The sequence below is a fragment of the Parasteatoda tepidariorum genome, chromosome 9 (assembly GCF_982258835.1).
Source record: "Parasteatoda tepidariorum strain Cologne lab strain chromosome 9, Ptep-v5.0, whole genome shotgun sequence".
NCBI classification, from domain to species: Eukaryota; Metazoa; Arthropoda; class Arachnida; order Araneae; family Theridiidae; genus Parasteatoda; species Parasteatoda tepidariorum.
The window spans coordinates 47,755,799-47,775,374 of NC_141763.1; the positions used below are offsets into that span (position 1 = coordinate 47,755,799).

General features: G+C 30.0%; 1 protein-coding gene across 3 annotated transcripts in view; it reads right to left on the reverse strand.

Moving 5' to 3' along the window:
* The window catches only part of LOC107451127 (caskin-2), a 351,713-nt gene that overhangs the window by 106,658 nt on the left and 225,479 nt on the right, over nucleotides 1–19,576 (reverse strand). For all 3 annotated transcript variants that reach the window (XM_016067122.4, XM_087151724.1, XM_071186767.2), the window contains exons 9-10: nucleotides 13,617–13,711; nucleotides 1,522–1,633 (exon numbers count right to left, since the gene is read on the reverse strand). In XM_016067122.4, coding sequence (XP_015922608.1) covers nucleotides 1,522–1,633; nucleotides 13,617–13,711 — 207 coding nt within the window. The remainder of the gene's footprint in view (nucleotides 1–1,521; nucleotides 1,634–13,616; nucleotides 13,712–19,576) is intronic.

Consider the following 19,576-nt stretch of genomic DNA (forward strand, 5'->3'; position numbering starts at 1 on the left):
TCGGTGTTGGCGACGCTGTCTATATGAGCGTTGCGTGGGTGGATGTGCTTGTAATGTTTGATTTGGAAGGATGTCGTGATCTGTGACTGTAATTGATATTTCAATTTTCGTCCTGTAAGTCGTTTTAGGGGTTGAACGAATACTGTTTATGATGATGATATCAAACAACTATACCATTTATTTAATTAATTTTCTGAATGAACTGGACCGTGACTGTAATGAGGTGTGGAAGACCGAATAATATTTTATAATTTAAGTACAGTGGATTTGGAATGATACATGAAATGCAAAATTAAACAACTTTAACATGTTTAGTATATTTATCAGGGCTAGAATGTAGGTGGCATAAAATTTTTTAAATGAAATATTTAAAAAGAGTTTCTGAAAAATCACCGAAAATGATTTTGAAATAAAAAACAATCCAATTAAAAAATTTCGAAAATACTTTGTGTTGAATTTAAATCGTAACTTGTATTTATAAATTTAATAAAAAAATAAGACAATAATTAATATTTAAGGCAAAAATAAAATGTGACTTTATACCTGATAAAGATAATAAGAATTTATAATGTTTTAGTCACTATCTTCAGGAACGTCAGAATGGTATTGTAACTATCAAATGTTTCTTCGATGTTCTTAAAATTGACAGATATTAAAAAACTCTTAACTATCAACACTTGTAATTGGAAGATGGTTAGTGGTTCAATGCAAAATATATACTATTTTTTTTTATTTCTTAAAAAAATAATTGACAAAGAAAATGTTCCTAAAATGAGAAATGTCTATGAAAACTCATAAAAAAATTTTTAAAATAGAAATAAAAAATTAATCTAGCAAAGGATAAAACGAGAAAAAAAAAACATTATGAATAATGCATAAGTATTAAAATATGCAAACAATTACATCGTATTCAAAGGGGTAAGCATTTACAAGATAAATGTAATATGTAATACCAAAAGAAATTCGGTTGAACAAAATCTGCTTACTTAGAATAAATTATTCACGAGCAGCAAAAATTAATATTTTCAGTTAAGTAACATGGAAAAAAATAATAAATTCCCCTAGTAAACAAATAAAATTAACCATTGTGCGCCATTTTTTAAAATAAAAAGATTTTAATTAAAATTAATTTTAAAAAAATTCATATTATTTGATATCAGTTTTCCCGCCTCCTTAATTTAAATTCTTACGGCCAATTAATACGAACCTGTCAAATGCCTATTTGGCTGACTCGTGTTTTCGGCTTAGGGCCGACGATATATGACTTAAATGTTTAAAATATAAATCATGTAATTAGAAATATAATAATTATTTTATAACTAAGAAGCTAACAAAGCTTCTAACAGCTAATTTAAGATAATTCATAACAGCAAATTTATAAGAAAAAGTTAACTTATATATAATTTATTGACTAGCGTAACACTTAACAAAACTTAAAAAAAAGTATAGAAGTTTTAAAATTATCATCCAAAGTTCATTAAAATGTGGAACATCAATGGTAGATATATTTAATGATCTTACTTGGTCTGTCCAGTAATTGTACAGCAGTGGCCGGAAAATATCCACTTTGGGAGGTATAATTGGGATGAAAGACAATACCACGCCATCGACCATCTGCTCTCTGTTCTAGAACCTGAAAAGCGAAGACAAAATGAATGGAGGTAATGTTTCACAAAATTTGTTAAAATGAATGCCTATGCTTACACTTAAAACTTTAAGAAAATTCTTTTGAAAACGAAAGGTTTGTAAGTAATTTTATTAAAAATTAAACTTTTGCAAATGACGAAAGATAATTTCTAAAAAAATGTTAATGTAAAGTTTGCTTTCATAGAAAATATTCTAAATACAAAATATTACCCGGTACTAATTTTTTAATGACAGTGTCGTCGCGTAAAGCTTAAATACAGTGTTGTAGTCAAAAGAAAAAATATGGGGACTTTAACTTGTTTGGGTCCGTTAACGGACCCTTCACAAAATATCTTTTCATAAAAACGGACCCTTTACAAAATATTTTAACTTAAAAACGGACCCTTCACAAAATGATTTTTCTTTTAATCGGACCCTTCACAAATTTGTTTATCTTCATTATTGTTTTGTTAATTGAATAAACCCTTACCAGGGCAGAAAACAAGAAAGATGGATGTAAACGAATAAGTTTTGTCTTCGGCAGACGATTCTTCCATTATTCGTTCGAAACGAATATTATGCGTTCAGCAGTATAGACTAGATACCAAATATTTGTATGTTGCATTTCTAATTTAGAAGCAGCAATTGCTGTTTATTTTTGAAAATTTAAATTTTTTTTATTATAATTTTACAGTGCTGAGCATAATCTTGTATCTATTTACAATTTAAAAACTCCTTGAAAAAGTTTTTTTGCAATAATCGGACCCTATTTGCACAAATTCATAAAAGCAGGACCCTAGTTGAAAGAATCTGAGTAATTTTTTCACCATTTCTCAAAAACCGGACCTTTCACAAAATGTCTGGATAGACCCCTGACTACTAACTATTAAAGCTAATTTTTGTTGTTGTAAATCATTAAATTCATATACAAAAATAAAAATTTATAAAAAATTTTCACTTTATCAGTTTTATTTATTTAATATTTTAAATATTTTGTAAGTATTTATTAAAAAAAAAATTTACGTAAAAAATAAATGAAGACAAAAAATTTTATTGCAAATATAAGCAAGCTTCTGGACTTGGAAAAAAAAACCCATTTTAAAAGTCTAAAAGACTTGCAAAATTAAATTAGCGTTAGCAAATGAGGGGAAAATCATCCACAGGATGGCGGACGAAGACCACTAAAAAAACTAATTTTGTTTTCTCCCAAAAATTTTTTTAGACATTGTAAACTATAGAAAAGTGTGATTTCTACCAAAACTATGTTTTGAGCTCAGTAAAAAAAAAAAAAAAAAAAAAAAAAAAAGAGAGAGAGAGAGAGAGATTGGAGGAAAAAAAAAGTTAATTTTTTGGTTAAATAAATAATGTATAAATGATAATCAGAAAAATGCTACAGAAAACTTGCATCACTTTACCAACCAAATTATTGCCTAAAGTATAGTGAAAAAATATTCAAATAATTAGTTCAAATTAATTCTTAAAAACCAATGCCAAATAGGCTAAAATGTTTAAAAAAAACAATGATGCAAAATCTCATAAGCATAAACTGAAGTATTTGTTTAATAAAGTAATTCTTCAAGAGTTTCCTCGAGACAGAAAAAAAGAAGTGTCTTTTTCATCACTGTCAAGCACTCTTAAAATTGTTATAAAACAGTGCCATTTACAGCCATAAAAATTAAACACTTCACCATTAAAAAAAGGAATTCATTAACCGCATTTCAAGGTAAAAAAAAAAAGTTCTTCGACAAGGGGCACTTAATCTATCTATTGTACTTGTTCCACCCAGCCAACCGAACAACATCAGCAAACTAAAAAGTGAAATGAAGAGAAGTAAAGAAAAAAATACCGAGCCCCCCATCTTATTTCATCTCGCCAAAAATGTCAAGTACCACCGGCCTTGCATACCGAAAAAGTCAGTATAGTAGGACAATAAGTCCTGGGTGAAGAAAAAAAATTCCACGCAGTTGAGTAGCAGGACGCATGCTCCAAGACTACCACTAAAGAATAAAAGTTCGTGGGAATTCTTTTGCTTTTGACTTTTTTTTCTCCCTTTTATTTGGTGATGTAAATCTTGGGAAATATTTGGGAAAAAAAAGATTGCTGAACAAAAAAGAACTCGGGGTGAGATATGTCCAACTTGTCTCAGTGGTGACAATTGTTTTGAGGTGACATGCGTGCATTCGGAAAACGGTCAGTTGAAGTTTTTCATTAGATAGATTCGATTTACAGAAGGTTTGAAATTATTATAAAGAATCGGGAATTTTTTCTCTCTCTTAATTTTGGAATTTATTTTAAATTTCTCTATTAATTTTGGAATTTATTGGAATTTTTTTTTTTTTTTTACTAATTTTGGAATTTCTTATAAATGCCCCCATTGATTTCGGAATTAAAAACACTTGGGGAAAAAAATTTACTGCTCTCCTTGATAAACTTTTACGTAACGAATAAACATCTATATAAAATCTGGGTCAAAGATACGTAAAATGAATAATAAATTGCATTTAAGAAGATCGTGTTCTAGCTCTAGTGTCTTGTTCCTACTTTAGCCACCAGGGTAAAAATTGGAAGAAAAAAAACTGCTTTTCTCGTTATAGACGTTTTGCGCCATATTCGTAATAAGTATATACAACATCGCTGGCTTTAGGAGGTTAAATTTGATCTAACAGTCATAAGTAACTGCTACAAACTCTCATCAGTTATTAAAATAGTATATTATTCGCAAAAAAGCATCTTTTGATATGACGACGGAGGCTTCAAAAAATAGCTTTAAAGATGTTTTTTGAAAGCTCTGTCGTCACAAGGATAGACTTCCTCACCCCCGAATAATGACTGTTGCGAATTTTCTACTGTTATATATGCTTGTCGAAGTTCTGTCCCCAAGGAAAATAAAAAAGCTACAGTGTAAGTGCCTTACACTTGAAGCAATGCGATGATTTCAAACTATATACGTTATATAATCTTGCCGTGAAGAATTATCTGGACTTTATTATCTGGAGGGAAATTATAAAACTTTTTGTAAAAACCGCCAATACGGCGACACTTTTCCACCTAGATGAAAATTATCAAAATCACTGCCTTATTCTCAGTTTTCGCAAATTTTTATGTGCCCAGGTAATGCAACATTGGAGGAAGTTTTTAAATATTAAAAAATTAGACCACAAATGCTTTTCATTTTCACAAAACTGGCCGGATTGACATTTTTCGCTATTTTCAAGATAAGCGTTCACAGCACTGGCTTTAGATAGGCTAAACTTGACCTAACATTCATGAGTAACAATTGCAAACTCACAGCAGTTGTAAAAAATAACATATTATCAGCAAAAAAGCATCACTTCATATTACGACGGAGCTTTCGAAAAACAACCTTCACTTTTCCTAACAGAAAGCTCGTTGAAGTTCACGAGACAAAAGTAATGCATTTTTTTTTTCCTCTCCCAAGAATATCATCACGTTTTACGAAAGTTCGTGGCACAGCATAGAACATCAATTGAATCAACCCTTATCTGAAGCTTCTGTGCAACTGAACCCTGCGATTCTATTCAGGTCAACATCGCCAATGGAAAACAAAGCTCGCCGAAGGGTGGGTATTATTTACTGCATTGTTTATCGTTGGCCATGAAAGATGGTCATATTGAAATAAACGATAGTGTTCTAAATCACAACAGGAATAGGAAAAACAATGTACCACATTAAGTATTTCCATGTTGCGTTGCCAGATGCATGAACGAGATCGGTTAATTGATGTTAAGTGTAGGTGGAAGTTAAAATATATTACCGCCAGTCAATGAATCAATTTGTATGCGGGTGTTTTGAAACTTTCATTTGTTATTCATTCTACGAGGGTGAAACGGATGTTGAATTCTAAGTAAAATTCGATGGTTTTGTTGAATTAACATTTTAAGAACCTTACAGTTTTTATTGGATATGCATCCTTAAGAATTTTTATTAATATGCCCTTGTTATAATATGAAACTTTCTTTCGTATGTTACTTTTTTGTTGCCATCTGTTCAATATTTTTGAAATTTGTAGTTGAAAATAGTTAGAACATTTGTAAAACAATATTTAGTTACAGAACAACTTACACATAATATATATATACGCAGGGATGAATGTGAGCCCAACTCAAAAATCCTGAAAATTTCTCCAACAAAATCATTAATTACGTAGTGCAAAAAATTAACGTCTTTATAAATTTAAATCATTAATATTTTCAAAACATGAAATTCTTAATAAATTATATGCAGCATAATTTAAATTAATAATTATGCATAAGTTTACACACTACTAATCATATTTATTATTCTACAAGAAAAAATTTTTACAAATGAAAGAGATGCCAAGTATAAATTCGAGTTCTAATATTTCTAAAAAAAAACATAAAATTTTTTTTAATACATAAATGTGATCAATAATTTCTTGAAACATTTGGACCTCGGATTTCCGGAAACTTCCGGATCGCGTTTACCGAAAAATCCGGATTTTTTCCGGAGCACAATCATCTCTGTATGCGTTTAACATAAAACAACCTATTAAATTTTAAGTACAAAGACAAGGGTGGAACTTATGCATCAAGTAAAGAAAAAAACTTATCGTTCCGGAGAATTCTTTGAGTGAAATTTATAGCCAAAACTTCTCATGGTTAGCCCGACGACGGTGTTCAAAGAACTAGTGGAGGCTAGAGACTAAGTGTCAGTGGATTTTGTTTGAACGTAGTTGCTTGCCTTAGAAGTGAGTGCTCCAATAAAAAAATTTTCGAACTGATGGAGGAAAAATAATGAAAGAAAAAAAATAGTTCACTAATTTAGTGTTTCAGTGAATTAAAGTTTAAAAAAAAATTTATTTGGAAGTTGCTATCAAATCCTTTAAAAATTTAATTAAAATAATTAACGGAGTACTGCTAAATATTAATTTAATAATAAACCAATGTATTTTAAATATAGTTATCTAAAATTAAAAGAAAACAATTGGAATTTCACTTTTGTGTACAATTAATCGCTTAAGGTCAATTATAATGTGACGTTTTATGTATGAAAATCAAACTCAAATTTTTTAAGCATGATACGTGAAATTTGAAAAATATTGTCTTAAATTGAGCTGTGTTTGAAACATTTTACCTGCAATCCAGAAAAAACACCGGTGTTTCATGCTATATTTCACAACCATAAAATTATTAAAATGACTAATATAATATTTTGATCTAAATTAATACAAAATAATGAAGATAAAAAACATGTATAATAAAAATTCTGCGTCAAAGGTTTATTGAAAAATTTATATTTTGGTTTATTGGAAAATTATATTATATTTTGTGCTTAACCCAATATATTATTTTTATTTGTCAAAAAGTAATGAGCTTACAAGCAAAACGGTTTAAATTTAAAATTTTCAGCCATGAACAAAAATGTTAATAAAAAAAAATCGAATGTTTAAAAATGTCATAAAATATGTTAACCTGAATACATTATTTAAAGATTAACTATTCTGTATGCTAACTAAACGCTCTTATCATATACATGGGCTCTAAAATTCAAATTTAAAAGCAACAAAAAACGGTGAACTTTGCAATGAAAAAGTTTATTAGGAATTAAAAAAAACGAGAAACATTATTTATTTGACATTATTGACAGATGCATATAGGTCACTTGTAAATTTAAATTTTGTTTCGGATGAAAAAATGTGTAGCGAACTGAAGGGAAATTTGCATCTAAACGAGATGTGCATTCTGGGAACTACGTGAAACGGCCACAGCTGCGGGAAGATTTTTCAGGTATTTCCTTCTCCATGAGAAAATGTCCATTTCGGGGAAAAAATTTGAAGAAAGAAAAATAAATGCTTAAAAGAGTTTGCGTTATAAAAATACATTTCGTAAAATGTGTAGTATGTCAGTTGGAAAATATTTTTCTCTTAAAGCTTGGAAGAGATGCAGATTTCGCCGCATGCAGGAGCGATGATGTGATAAATATGCATTTTTGCTTTCTAAAATAAATGACCATAATTTTGTTTCAATTATGATAAACAAACAACGATCAATGAAGGAAAAACTCTGAAATCATTTACATAATTTTAAAATGTAATGGGAACTGCAAAAATAGTGTAATACGTTGAAATATGAAGTTTTTTAGTACGCAACAATAGGTTGCTAAATGTTTTTGTAACAATTTTACAATAACTGGTATTGCTCTCCCTAATTGCCTATTTTTATTTTATAACCATCGTTGAACAGCCAACCCAATTTTTTGGGTTTACGACTGCTAATGTTCAACTCCGTAGCCTTGTAATTTTGGACCTAATCCAGAAGACAAGGTAACTCCTGGATCAAGTATTGGGAGAAATTTGCCTTCGTGGAGGACTTTTTGATGGAACTAACCTGCATTTGCGTTACACAGAGAGAGAAAACTACGAAAACCTCCCATGGTTAGCCTGACGGCAAGAGGACTCTAACCCATGATCCGTCTACCACTGAGGATATTTTACGTCAGCACTGCAGTCGGTACGAGTCGGGTGTGGAATTCGCATCGACCAGCCATAGCTGGGATTCAGACCCGGTTCACCTCATTCGAAGGTGAACGCTCTATCCCCTGACCCACCATGACTCCTTGTCTTTTTGGGTGGGTTCAAAATTACAAGGCTTTGGAAGGAAACGTTGATAGTCGTAAACTCAGAATCTGTTTGGCGGTTCCACGTCGGTTATAAAAGATAACATGAAAAAATCGATAGCTCTTTTCCAGGTAAAAAATATACCAGAATACAAATAATAAAAATAAAAATCATAATTTTTAAGAAAAGAAGATGTCTGCTATAAGAAAGCAGATGGTTTTTTTTTTTTTTTTTTTTTTTTTTTTTTTTTTTTTTTTTTTTTGAATTTTATTTTCCTCTTTAAAATTTACATAATATAGGCAGTTCAAATTGTAATAACAGTAATTTTTTTATTAGTTTATCTTCCTAGAATTTGAATTTAAAAAATAAAAATATATTACTTTAATAACAGCAAAACAATAATTCCTTAATGCTGAAGGCTTTATAGATTACGCAAGAAACGTCACAAAGGAATTAAAAGTTATAATTTCGGAGCAAAATCTAAAATCGATGCATTCTAAGAAGTAACCATTATCGGAGAAGTGGAGAGACTAAAATATTCTATATGCCCTACAAATAGGCGGTTCTAAACTTCTGAAACCGCTCATCATCAAAGATGATTATCCCCACAAAATTGTCTTGGAAACTATTAAGCCCAATGTGTGGTCCTACATCCTAGAAACAAAAGAATTTCTATGCAGAGCGCACGGGATGTTTATTAAAACAAGTTTGAGTTAAGAATCCAGAACCGTATGAAGTTTGGATTGATAGTATACAGAGAGTTCTTCTCTTCAAATGAATTCCATAACAATCAATGAGAAATATGAAAATTTATACGATTAGGAATAAGAAATTGTATAAAAAATAGCTTTACAATAAACAATATTAATGTTTTTTGTCAATAATAATGTAAATGATAGCAAATATTTTGGACTATTTTTTTTAAAGAATTTAAGGTAACGATATAATGGTTAAACATTGAATCAACTTTTTAAGAGTGACGTAAATGTTTTGAACTATCAATTAAGAATATAATGAATGTACAGATATAATGTTTCAACGTTGAATAGATTTTTCTAAGACCGAAACATATGTTTTGAGCTATCATTTAAAAATATGGTTTAAGATACTGATATAATTGTTCAACGCTGAATCAACTTTTTAGAGTGGCGTAAATGTTTTGAACTATCAATTAAGAATATAATGAAGGTACAGATACAATGTTTCAACGTTTAATAGATTTTTCTAAGACCGAAACATATGTTTTGAGCTATCATTTAAAAATATGGTTTAAGATACTGATATAATTGTTCAACGCTGAATCAACTTTTTAGAGTGGCGTAAATGTTTTGAACTATCAATTAAGAATATAATGAATGTACAGATATAATGTTTCAACGTTGAATAGATTTTTCTAAGACCGAAACATATGTTTTGAGCTATCATTTAAAAATATGGTTTAAGATACTGATATAATTGTTCAACGCTGAATCAACTTTTTAGAGTGGCGTAAATGTTTTGAACTATCAATTAAGAATATAATGAATGTACAGATATAATGTTTCAACGTTGAATAGATTTTTCTAAGACCGAAACATATGTTTTGAGCTATCATTTAAAAATATGGTTTAAGATACTGATATAATTGTTCAACGCTGAATCAACTTTTTAGAGTGGCGTAAATGTTTTGAACTATCAATTAAGAATATAATGAAGGTACAGATATAATGTTTCAACGTTGAATAGATTTTTCTAAGACCGAAACATATGTTTTGAGCTATCATTTAAAAATATGGTTTAAGATACTGATATAATTGTTCAACGCTGAATCAACTTTTTAGAGTGGCGTAAATGTTTTGAACTATCAATTAAGAATATAATGAAGGTACAGATATAATGTTTCAACGTTGAATAGATTTTTCTAAGACCGAAACATATGTTTTGAGCTATCATTTAAAAATATGGTTTAAGATACTGATATAATTGTTCAACGCTGAATCAACTTTTTAGAGTGGCGTAAATGTTTTGAACTATCAGTTAAGAATATAATGAAGGTACAGATATAATGTTTCAACGTTTAATAGATTTTTCTAAGACCGAAACATATGTTTTGAGCTATCATTTAAAAATATGGTTTAAGATACTGATATAATTGTTCAACGCTGAATCAACTTTTTAGAGTGGCGTAAATGTTTTGAACTATCAATTAAGAATATAATGAAGGTACAGATATAATGTTTCAACGTTGAATAGATTTTTCTAAGACCGAAACATATGTTTTGAGCTATCATTTAAAAATATGGTTTAAGATACTGATATAATTGTTCAACGTTGAACTGATTATTGTATAAAACAAAAGCAAATGTTTTGAGCTATCATTTAATAATATGGTTTAAGGTACGAATATAATGATTAAATGTTGAATAGATTTTTTAAAGACAAAAGCAAATGTTTTGAGCTATCATTTAAGAATATGGTTTAAGATACCGATACTATTTAGTAACTATATTGTTTTAACTAACAGGGACCCTAGCCGATCACTATAATTTTTTAGATTGCTAATATCGAAATGTACACGAAGAAAAATTGTAAGAGCTATTTCAAGAATTACAAAAAATTAATAGCTCGAATTGCTGCAATTTTTTACAATACATTGCTAAAATCAAAATGCTCATAAAACGGTAATTTTAGAATAACAGGGTGCGTAGTGAGATTTTTCAACAAAAAAATAAGCACCTTTTGAGTACTTTTTAAGCACTCAAAAATTTTTTTTAATCACTTTCCAAAAAAAAAAAATTATAATAAGGATCTGAGCAGTAATAAAAATTTTCTTTCTATATCGTTTAAAGTTCTTAATTTATAAACATAAATTCAATAAAATTCAAAACATTTTCAAAATCATGATAAAATAACTAGTTTCTGATAAATATTGTAGGGAAAATTGTGAAAATCAAGCATTTTTTTGTAATTTAGAACGACAATCGACACGGCAAAGAAATAATCTCTTTTTTAAAAGATAGAAAATTAAGCACTTTTTACAAACACCAAATAAAAAAAGCACCTTTAAGGGCATTTAAAATGCGTGTAAAAAATAAACACTTTTTAAAAACGCTACGCAACCTGAAAAATATTTAAAAATTACTAAATAACTAGCTGATTACAGCTTAGATAATTATTATAGTAAACAATTCTGGAAAAAAGAAAGAAAAAAACTTAATGGTCCCAATCACGATACCCTCTTTTCGTAGTAATCTTCGGTTCAATACAGAAACAAAAAGGATATATTATTTTCAGGTCATGTTCTGTTAAGAAAAGCTTATCAGGAAGAGGCCGGTAGCTAAAAAAGAGTTCCCTTGCCATCCATCAAATGTATAGGGACGAGATAAGGGTTCCATAAGCTTTGGGATAGAATAAAAAAAGCAAGTTACGATTTAAGAATCCTTTAGATCCCGGTTAAGAGTAAAACAGGAGAATTTAGTCGATGTTTTTTCCTATGAAAAAAGTATTAACTCGTACTGCGGTTCATAATTTTAAGAAGAATTTATAGCTTGTGGTATTTTATTTTAGCTTTATCTCAAGTTACTGCAGATGCAAGAAAGCGCTGTAAATTAAGGGATGTATCGAAACTAAAGCACATAAAATAAAAAGACGATTTTTTTTTAATTGATAGAATTAAACTGGAGTACATAATAGTATAAGGATATTTGTTATGTTTAATAATTTAACAAGACTGATACAGGGTGCGGCGTAGCCAGATTTTTCAGTAAAAAATAAGCACTCAAAAAATATTTTTAATCACTTTCCAAAAAAATAAATAAATAATAACAATTATAATTAGGATCTGTGCAGTAATAAAAAATATTTTTTTCCATCGTTCAAAGTTCTTAATTAATAAACATAAAATCAATAAAATTCAAAAAAATTTACATAATCAAGATAAAATAGCTAGTTTCTGATAAATATTGCAGAGAAAATTGTGAAAATAATGCATTTTTTTGTAATTTAGAACCACAATCGACACGGCAGAGAAAAAATATCTTTTTAAAAGATAGAAAACTAAGCACATTTCACAAACCCCGAATAAAAAAAAGCATCTTTAAGGGCTTTTAAAAAACGTAAATCAAAAATAAGCACTTTCTAAAAACGCTAAGCACCCAGTGATAATATGAATTTATTTAATAATTCAACAAGACTGAAAAATATAACAGCATAAATATTTTTTTCTTCATAATTTAAATCTATCATTTATTCGCATAGTTTAAAAAGCATTTATAGTTATTGGTATTTTATTTTAGCTTTATCTCAAGCTATATAAGAAAGTAAAATATATTAAGCTTGGGAGCTCCATCTCACTGCTCTTTGCTCTTTACAATCCTGAAACAGCTTTTGTAGTTCTTTTCGGATTGCTTTGCAATTCGAGCTCGCTGCGCTCATTCATTGTTACTTACGTAATTTAATTTAGCTGTGCATAATTCAAACAATTTATAAATCAACATTTATAAATGTAATTACGAATTTCAGTGTTTGAAGTTCTTTATTCTAACTTAAATTAATAAATTTTATAAAAATCACGTGGATCTAAGGTTCTAACAAAGTTAAATAATATAAATATTTGAAATGTTAAATTGCACCTTAAGTAGTAACAAACATGCATATTGTCTATTATTATTGTCCATTTGAATACAATGATGATGATTGGAATTATACCCAAATAACTTATATGTTCCACGTCTATTGGAATCCCCAGAAAGCTTAAACGTCCACTAAATGCCTAAGTAAGGGTAAAACAATAACATTCTTATAACGTGTTTATAGAAGGGAAGGTCCACATATGTGGACCGAGGTAATGAAGAGGTTAAGCGTTCCTTCTTACAAAAAGTTAACTAGGTTTGATATTTCAGCTAGTTCGTTGTAACTAACAAGAAAAAGAAATTTAAGCGGTTCGGTGACATACACATTGGTGTTTAGTGCAATATAGATGATGAAAGTAGACAACCATACTTGCGGATGTTGCATCAAAGTCCTCCACGAAGGCAAACTGTGTCCCAATACTTGATCCAGGAGTTCTCGTCTTCTGGATTAGATTTAGAATTATAAGGCTACAGAGTTGAACATTGGTAGACATAAACTCAAAAATTGGGTCGGCTGTTCAACGACGTTTAAAAAATAACGATTGGTCAAACTTTATTATTATTTATTACTGAGCACTTGAAGTTGGACCATTTAGCATAGTATGAAAAACTACTTTATTTTTATGCGATTTATGCCGAGAATTTTCAAAAAAAATTTTTCAAGAAGAAACGCTTAGTAAATGGACAAAATAAATTTTACTAATATGCTGTTTGCTAAGATTAAATTGTGATAACTTATAAAAATAATAATAAATAAAACTATTATATTCAATTTTACTTACCGTCACTTGCTGTCCTTCTTTCAGAGGCAAACAATTAGGATCACCTGGTTCATCATAATCACGAATGGCTCTCGCCTGCACAGCATTAATGATTTCTGTAAGAAAAAAACATTTAAATTACATTTTTAAATAAATGGAAACATTAAAAAAATATGCGTCGGAGAATAATTATATGAAAGAAATATCTCTACAGTAAGACCTGCATAAAAAAGTAAAAGAAAAAAATATCTTACATATTCGGAAACTGCCATGCAATTAATTAGGTGATTAAATACAAAGAATTAAATTCCCAAATAGTTATTAAAGAATATTATATTTTCTCTAATCGTATATAAATTGGTCATGTGCCTGATATCCCAAAAATCACTAGTGCTTTGAAAATCAATACGGAAGGAGATAGAAACGAATCGTTCAATACAGTTTGCTTCGGAAACCAGATAACTTATTTTGACTAAGTTTTAAAATTAGTTGCAGTGTTTGAGAATAGATGGTACTGCTAACCGAGAAAAATAGTAAAGAATGTTTACAAAATAATCATCATTTACATTAATTGCCACCAGACTACAAAATAAAAGGAAGCTGTGGAAATATTTCGGTTGGAATGATCCAACAAATATCAGAAATTGTTTTACAATTTTTCCAGACAGTATCGCTATCTGTTGACGAACTTAATAACCAATTTTGAAATTTGGTGAAGAACTTCGGCTTCCTTAGCAGAACGCAGCACAAAATGTATTTAAATTTTCTTGCGTTTTCCTTTAATTTCTTTTTCAAATAATCAGTCATTTTGGTAGTATTCGATAACTGATCATAGAGCTTAAATATTTAAATGTAGTTTTCATTGCAAGTGGAATTTTTTATTGCGTTTATGGTGCTTGATTCATTAAATGATAAGGATATTTTATTAAAACCGGAGTTTATCCCACAAATGTATAAGAAAAAATTAAAAACACACTACAAATTATATAAAAAGAAAATCGATTTTTACTATCAGTGTTTTTCGAAGATTTAAGTAAAATAATAAAAAAAGGTTATATCTTAAGTGCCTTACTTATGACACATAACTAGAATTTTAAACTATATGTACCATCTTGTCGTAAGGAATTATCTAGGCCTAAAAGCGAACAAATAGCTAAAATATTTTAAAAATTATTAAACTTTTTTTAAAAATCGCCAATTTGGCGAGATTTTTCTCCTACACGAAAATTATCAAAACCAATGAATAATTCGCAATTTTTGAAATTTTTTATAAGCCCGGATAACGGATAACGCAGCGTTGGAGTAACTTTTAAAATATTAAAAGAAAAGAAGGAAAAAAGGATCACTAACACTTTCAATTTTCACAATATTGTGGTTTTTACGCCATTTTCAAAATTAGCATAGAGGGCGATGATAAAGATAGTCTAAACTTGACCTAACAGTCGTGAATAACTGTTGCTAACTTACCATCACTTCAATTTCATTAATGAATACAGATTCTCAATGATATCTGATACATTCCTTAAAAACAGCATCATCGCTGATTACATAACTGTCAGATAGGCATCACTCGAGAATCCTAAGCAGCGTAAAAAGACACTCTAATCTCCCTAATTGAAAACGGCCATTGTTCTGAGTAAAATCAGCAATAAAAAGGCATCGAGAACTTTCGACTTATTTCGTTCTTTTCAGAAATAGAATACTCCCCTGACACCGAAGTATCAAGTCAGCCGGATCGATAGGAAGTTTCTTTAATTCTTAAAGTAAGGCGCATTTTTTTTAAAACTCTTGTTCCAATCTCACGAAATAAAAATGAAGCTTCTAGAATTTCAAAGGGTTTACGAAAGAAAATGGAATGCTTATACCGGAAGAAGGTTACGTGGAAAATTGGAAATTTTAAATGAATAGCACGTATTGTTGTACCCACGCTTATTTGAAAACGATATTGAGATGAAGATTAAAATAAAAAAAAGCAAATTATTCTGTAAAATTCGTGCATACGGATATGTGTATAAACGTAAGGCAACATTCTCGAATAAATGAAAAATTTTAAAAAAACTTTGAACATTTTTGCTTTGTTTTTCATCCCAAAAATTATTGCTTTGTTCTTATATATTTAATCTCTTAAGTTCAGATTTAGTCGTTACACTTTTATAATAGTTACAGTCAGGGCCTAATTATCGCTTAGGCCCAATAGGCATGGGCCTAATTCTGAGGGGCCTCAAACATTATTTTTTTTTGGTCGTATGCCTGTTTAGGCAGTGGCGCCATCTATGGCCAGGAATTCGACTTCTGCCACGCCATTCACACAACCACAAGCCGCTTATAGGGCGGGTCACATTCACACACAAAGGAGAAAGGACACAGAACACACAGAGAGAGAAAGAAACATCCATGCCTTGCCCGGGATTCGAACCCAGGACCTTTCTGATGCAAGGACAGTTCCCTGCCCCCTACACAAGCCGATCGGCCTCAAACATTATAAAAATCTCCAATGAAAGGTGGACTAGCTTTGTGTTGGTTTAAGAACTAAATAAAAAAAAATTACACTTTACAATAAAAAATAATTCAGCTAATCAGTGACTTTTAGCAAAAATCACTGATTTCAATTGTTTGTGGTCACCAAACTATCTTCATTTTGATATAACATTGTTTCGTTGTTTTATATTTTGCTTTAATTTATAGATACAAAAAAGAACGTTTCTCTTAAATCATGCAGTTCAATAGATTCTTTTTCATTATTAGGACTACTCTTCAGTAATTTAATTTCAAAATATTTTGTAAGGGGCCTAGAAAATTTGGTTGATTGATTGATTGAATGCAGGGTTTAGTGGCACAAGGTTCAAATGAGGACATGCTGCGCCAAACAGTATGGTGAAGCGGAAAATTTGGAGGGCCTTGGGCCTGAATTTTTCTTGATCGGTCTCTGGCTATAGTATCATAATTATTTTGCACAAAACAGCGAAAATATAATTTAATTTCTCATAAATAACTAATAGTACAATTACTTTACAAACAGGGTGTCCCAAGACTATTGGGACAAACTTTAAGGGGAGGTACGGGACATCACAAGAATTCAGAGTTGCATAAGCAACCCCATGGTCGGAAACGTGATTGGAAAGTAGTATGTCAAATACAAGAAACAAAAAGACACAAGACTGGGACCATCTGAGATATTTATGGGTCAAAGATATTACACGTGCTTTACTAGACAGATGTTCAAAACAGAACTAGACAGATGATGTTACTTTAAGATGTTCAAAGTTTGAACCACTGCAAGCGATGCATGCGTTACATCATCGGGTCATGGATTGGCGAACTAGCTCAAATACACATGGATTTTGTTGGATATACACAGCAGCACAGACGACTCTTGCAATCAAATCCATTTCGGAATCCACAAACGTTGCGTACTCAGCACTTTTCAGTGCACCCCAAAGAAATAAATTCATGCTGCTTAAAGCAGGAAAACTTAAATCAGGAGAACAGAGAACCAAGGAACCACGTTTCAAAATTTCTTCCGGTCCACCTCGTTCCAAAATTCGGCCCAATCCATCTTGTGAACATCACCACCTACCGACGAACAAAGACGTTTTCGACCAGGGGTTGCTATGCAAATCTGAATCTTTGTGATGTCCCCTACCTTCCCTGAAATTTTGTCCCAATAATCCAGGGACACCACGCATAATTATACTTTACAACTCAAAGTTTTTCTCATATGCTCTATCAAAGCTTGGTTTAATTTATTTAAGAAAATAATAAAAGTTTAAAATTAAAAATAAGAAAACAATTCTCTATTATCATGAAATTTATGATTAATATAGACAACTAGATATAATAAACGTTATCAAATCAAACCAAATAAGGTATCTTAGTAACTGTTTTTGATCAGAAGATTATAATTCCACTAATGTTCTTTCACCAGGCAGCACTAGAAAGCGGAGAAATGGACTAGGAAACGGCAGTTGCCAGGGGTCTGTTTAGAAGAAATTTGGGTCCGTTACTAATTTTCCTGTTTACTTTCCTAAGAAATAATAGTGTAAGCAGGGGTCTGTTTAGAAGAAATTTGGGTCCGTTAACAGACCCTTCACAAAATATCTTTTCTTAAAAACGGACCCTTCACAAAATGATTTTTCTTTTAACCGGACCCTTCACAAATTTGTTAATTTTCATTATTGTTTTGTTAATCGAATAAAAACTTCCCAGGGGCGAAAACAAGAAAGACAGATGTAAACGAATTAAGTTTTGTCTTCGGCAGATGCTTCTTCCTTTATTCGTCTGAAATGAATATTCTGCGTTCAGCAGTATAGACTAAATACCAAATATTTGTATGCTGCATGTCTAATTTTAAAGCAGCAATTGATGTTTATTTTTGAAAATTAAATTTTTTTAATTATAATTTTACAGTGCCGAGCATAATCTTGTATCTATTTACAATTTAAAAACTCCTTGAAAAAGTTTTTTGCAATTACCGGACCCTATTTGCACAAATTCATAAAAGCAGGATCCTGGTTGAAAGAATATGACTTATTTTATACGCTTATTTTATATTCACAAATTACGAATAATTTTTTCATAATTTTACAAAAACCGGGCCTTTCACAAAATGTCTGGACAGACCCCTGGTTGCTATTTGGTGGTTTGAATATATCTATTTTAATTACGCGGACCAAAATCAAAAGCCTTATCTCATCTCAAGTTTTATTCTCCTTAAAATTTTATTTAATTACAAAAATATTTTCACAAAATTAGTTCTAAAACTTTCTTAATATAAAAAGTTTAACAAATCACCTTTGATTTAAAATGAGGAGGAAAAAAAGAAGAAGAAAAAAAAACATTTGAGAGCATGCATACTAAGACGTACATGAAATGGAAATAAGTTATTATAATACAAGTTATTATAAGTTATAATAATGGAAATAAGTTATTATATACAATAAATTATTATTTAATAAGAACAGTTTGCCAGCTGTTGTTATTAAACAATAATTTATTATTTAATAACTAAAAAAACTACTTTTAGAACAGAAAATTAAAAAACAACTTTTAGAACATATTTACATAAGGAAAAATGAAAATTTCTATACTTTAAAAGTAGGAGGGAAGCATTATTTTGTTTTGCTATCGATTAATAAAAACTTTACCACGATGATTAATAGGCAGAAAATAATATCGATGTTCAACACAAGCTTTCTGTTTGGATGAAAATAAATTATCGTCTTTATGTTTTAAGTAAATTCTGAAATCAATTTTTAATTAAAAAAAAATTATATTTTAAAAGCATATTTATGGATATTTTCTTTTAATGTCTGGTAGCCTGTCTAGGGCATTAAATTTTTCAAAGCCATTTTCGAAATAGATAAGGTTAAAAGAACATGTGTCGGTTCATGTAATAGTTTTGGCTGTTTTTAAAAGGATGTGACAGAAAAAAATATCAAAGCAGGATAATGAATGCATATTTATAAAATATATATAACTAATGATAAAATCCTTAAATTTTCGATCCTCCAGTTATAGTTATCCAGTTATAGTAAGCAACATACTCAGATTCAGCAGAACGTCAAATGAACTAAGATCTAGCGCATGCGCATAAGAAGTAAAGTGACAGTCAAGAGAGACGTCACCTGTGAACAGGTTGTTGGACAACTTTACACGCAATGTTTTGGTAAGCTGCTTCCCGCCAACCGCCATTTTATTCTTTCTTTCTATGTCAAAATGTGTTAGCAGATTTAAATGTATTCTCAAAGAAATATCTTAATAGTACAGTACTGTTTATCAACAGTGTAAAAATAAAGAACAAATCAACGATAAAAAATCTTCTTCATCGTCTTTGTATTGCCAGTATTGGTTAGGAGAAGAGAAGGGTGCTAACCTGTTTCAAGAACCTGCGAGGTTGTGGCCCTAAATGTTGCTTTTCCTTTACACACAGGAACCACACCTAACTTTGGGGGACTGGTTTACATAATATCGATGGAAGCTAG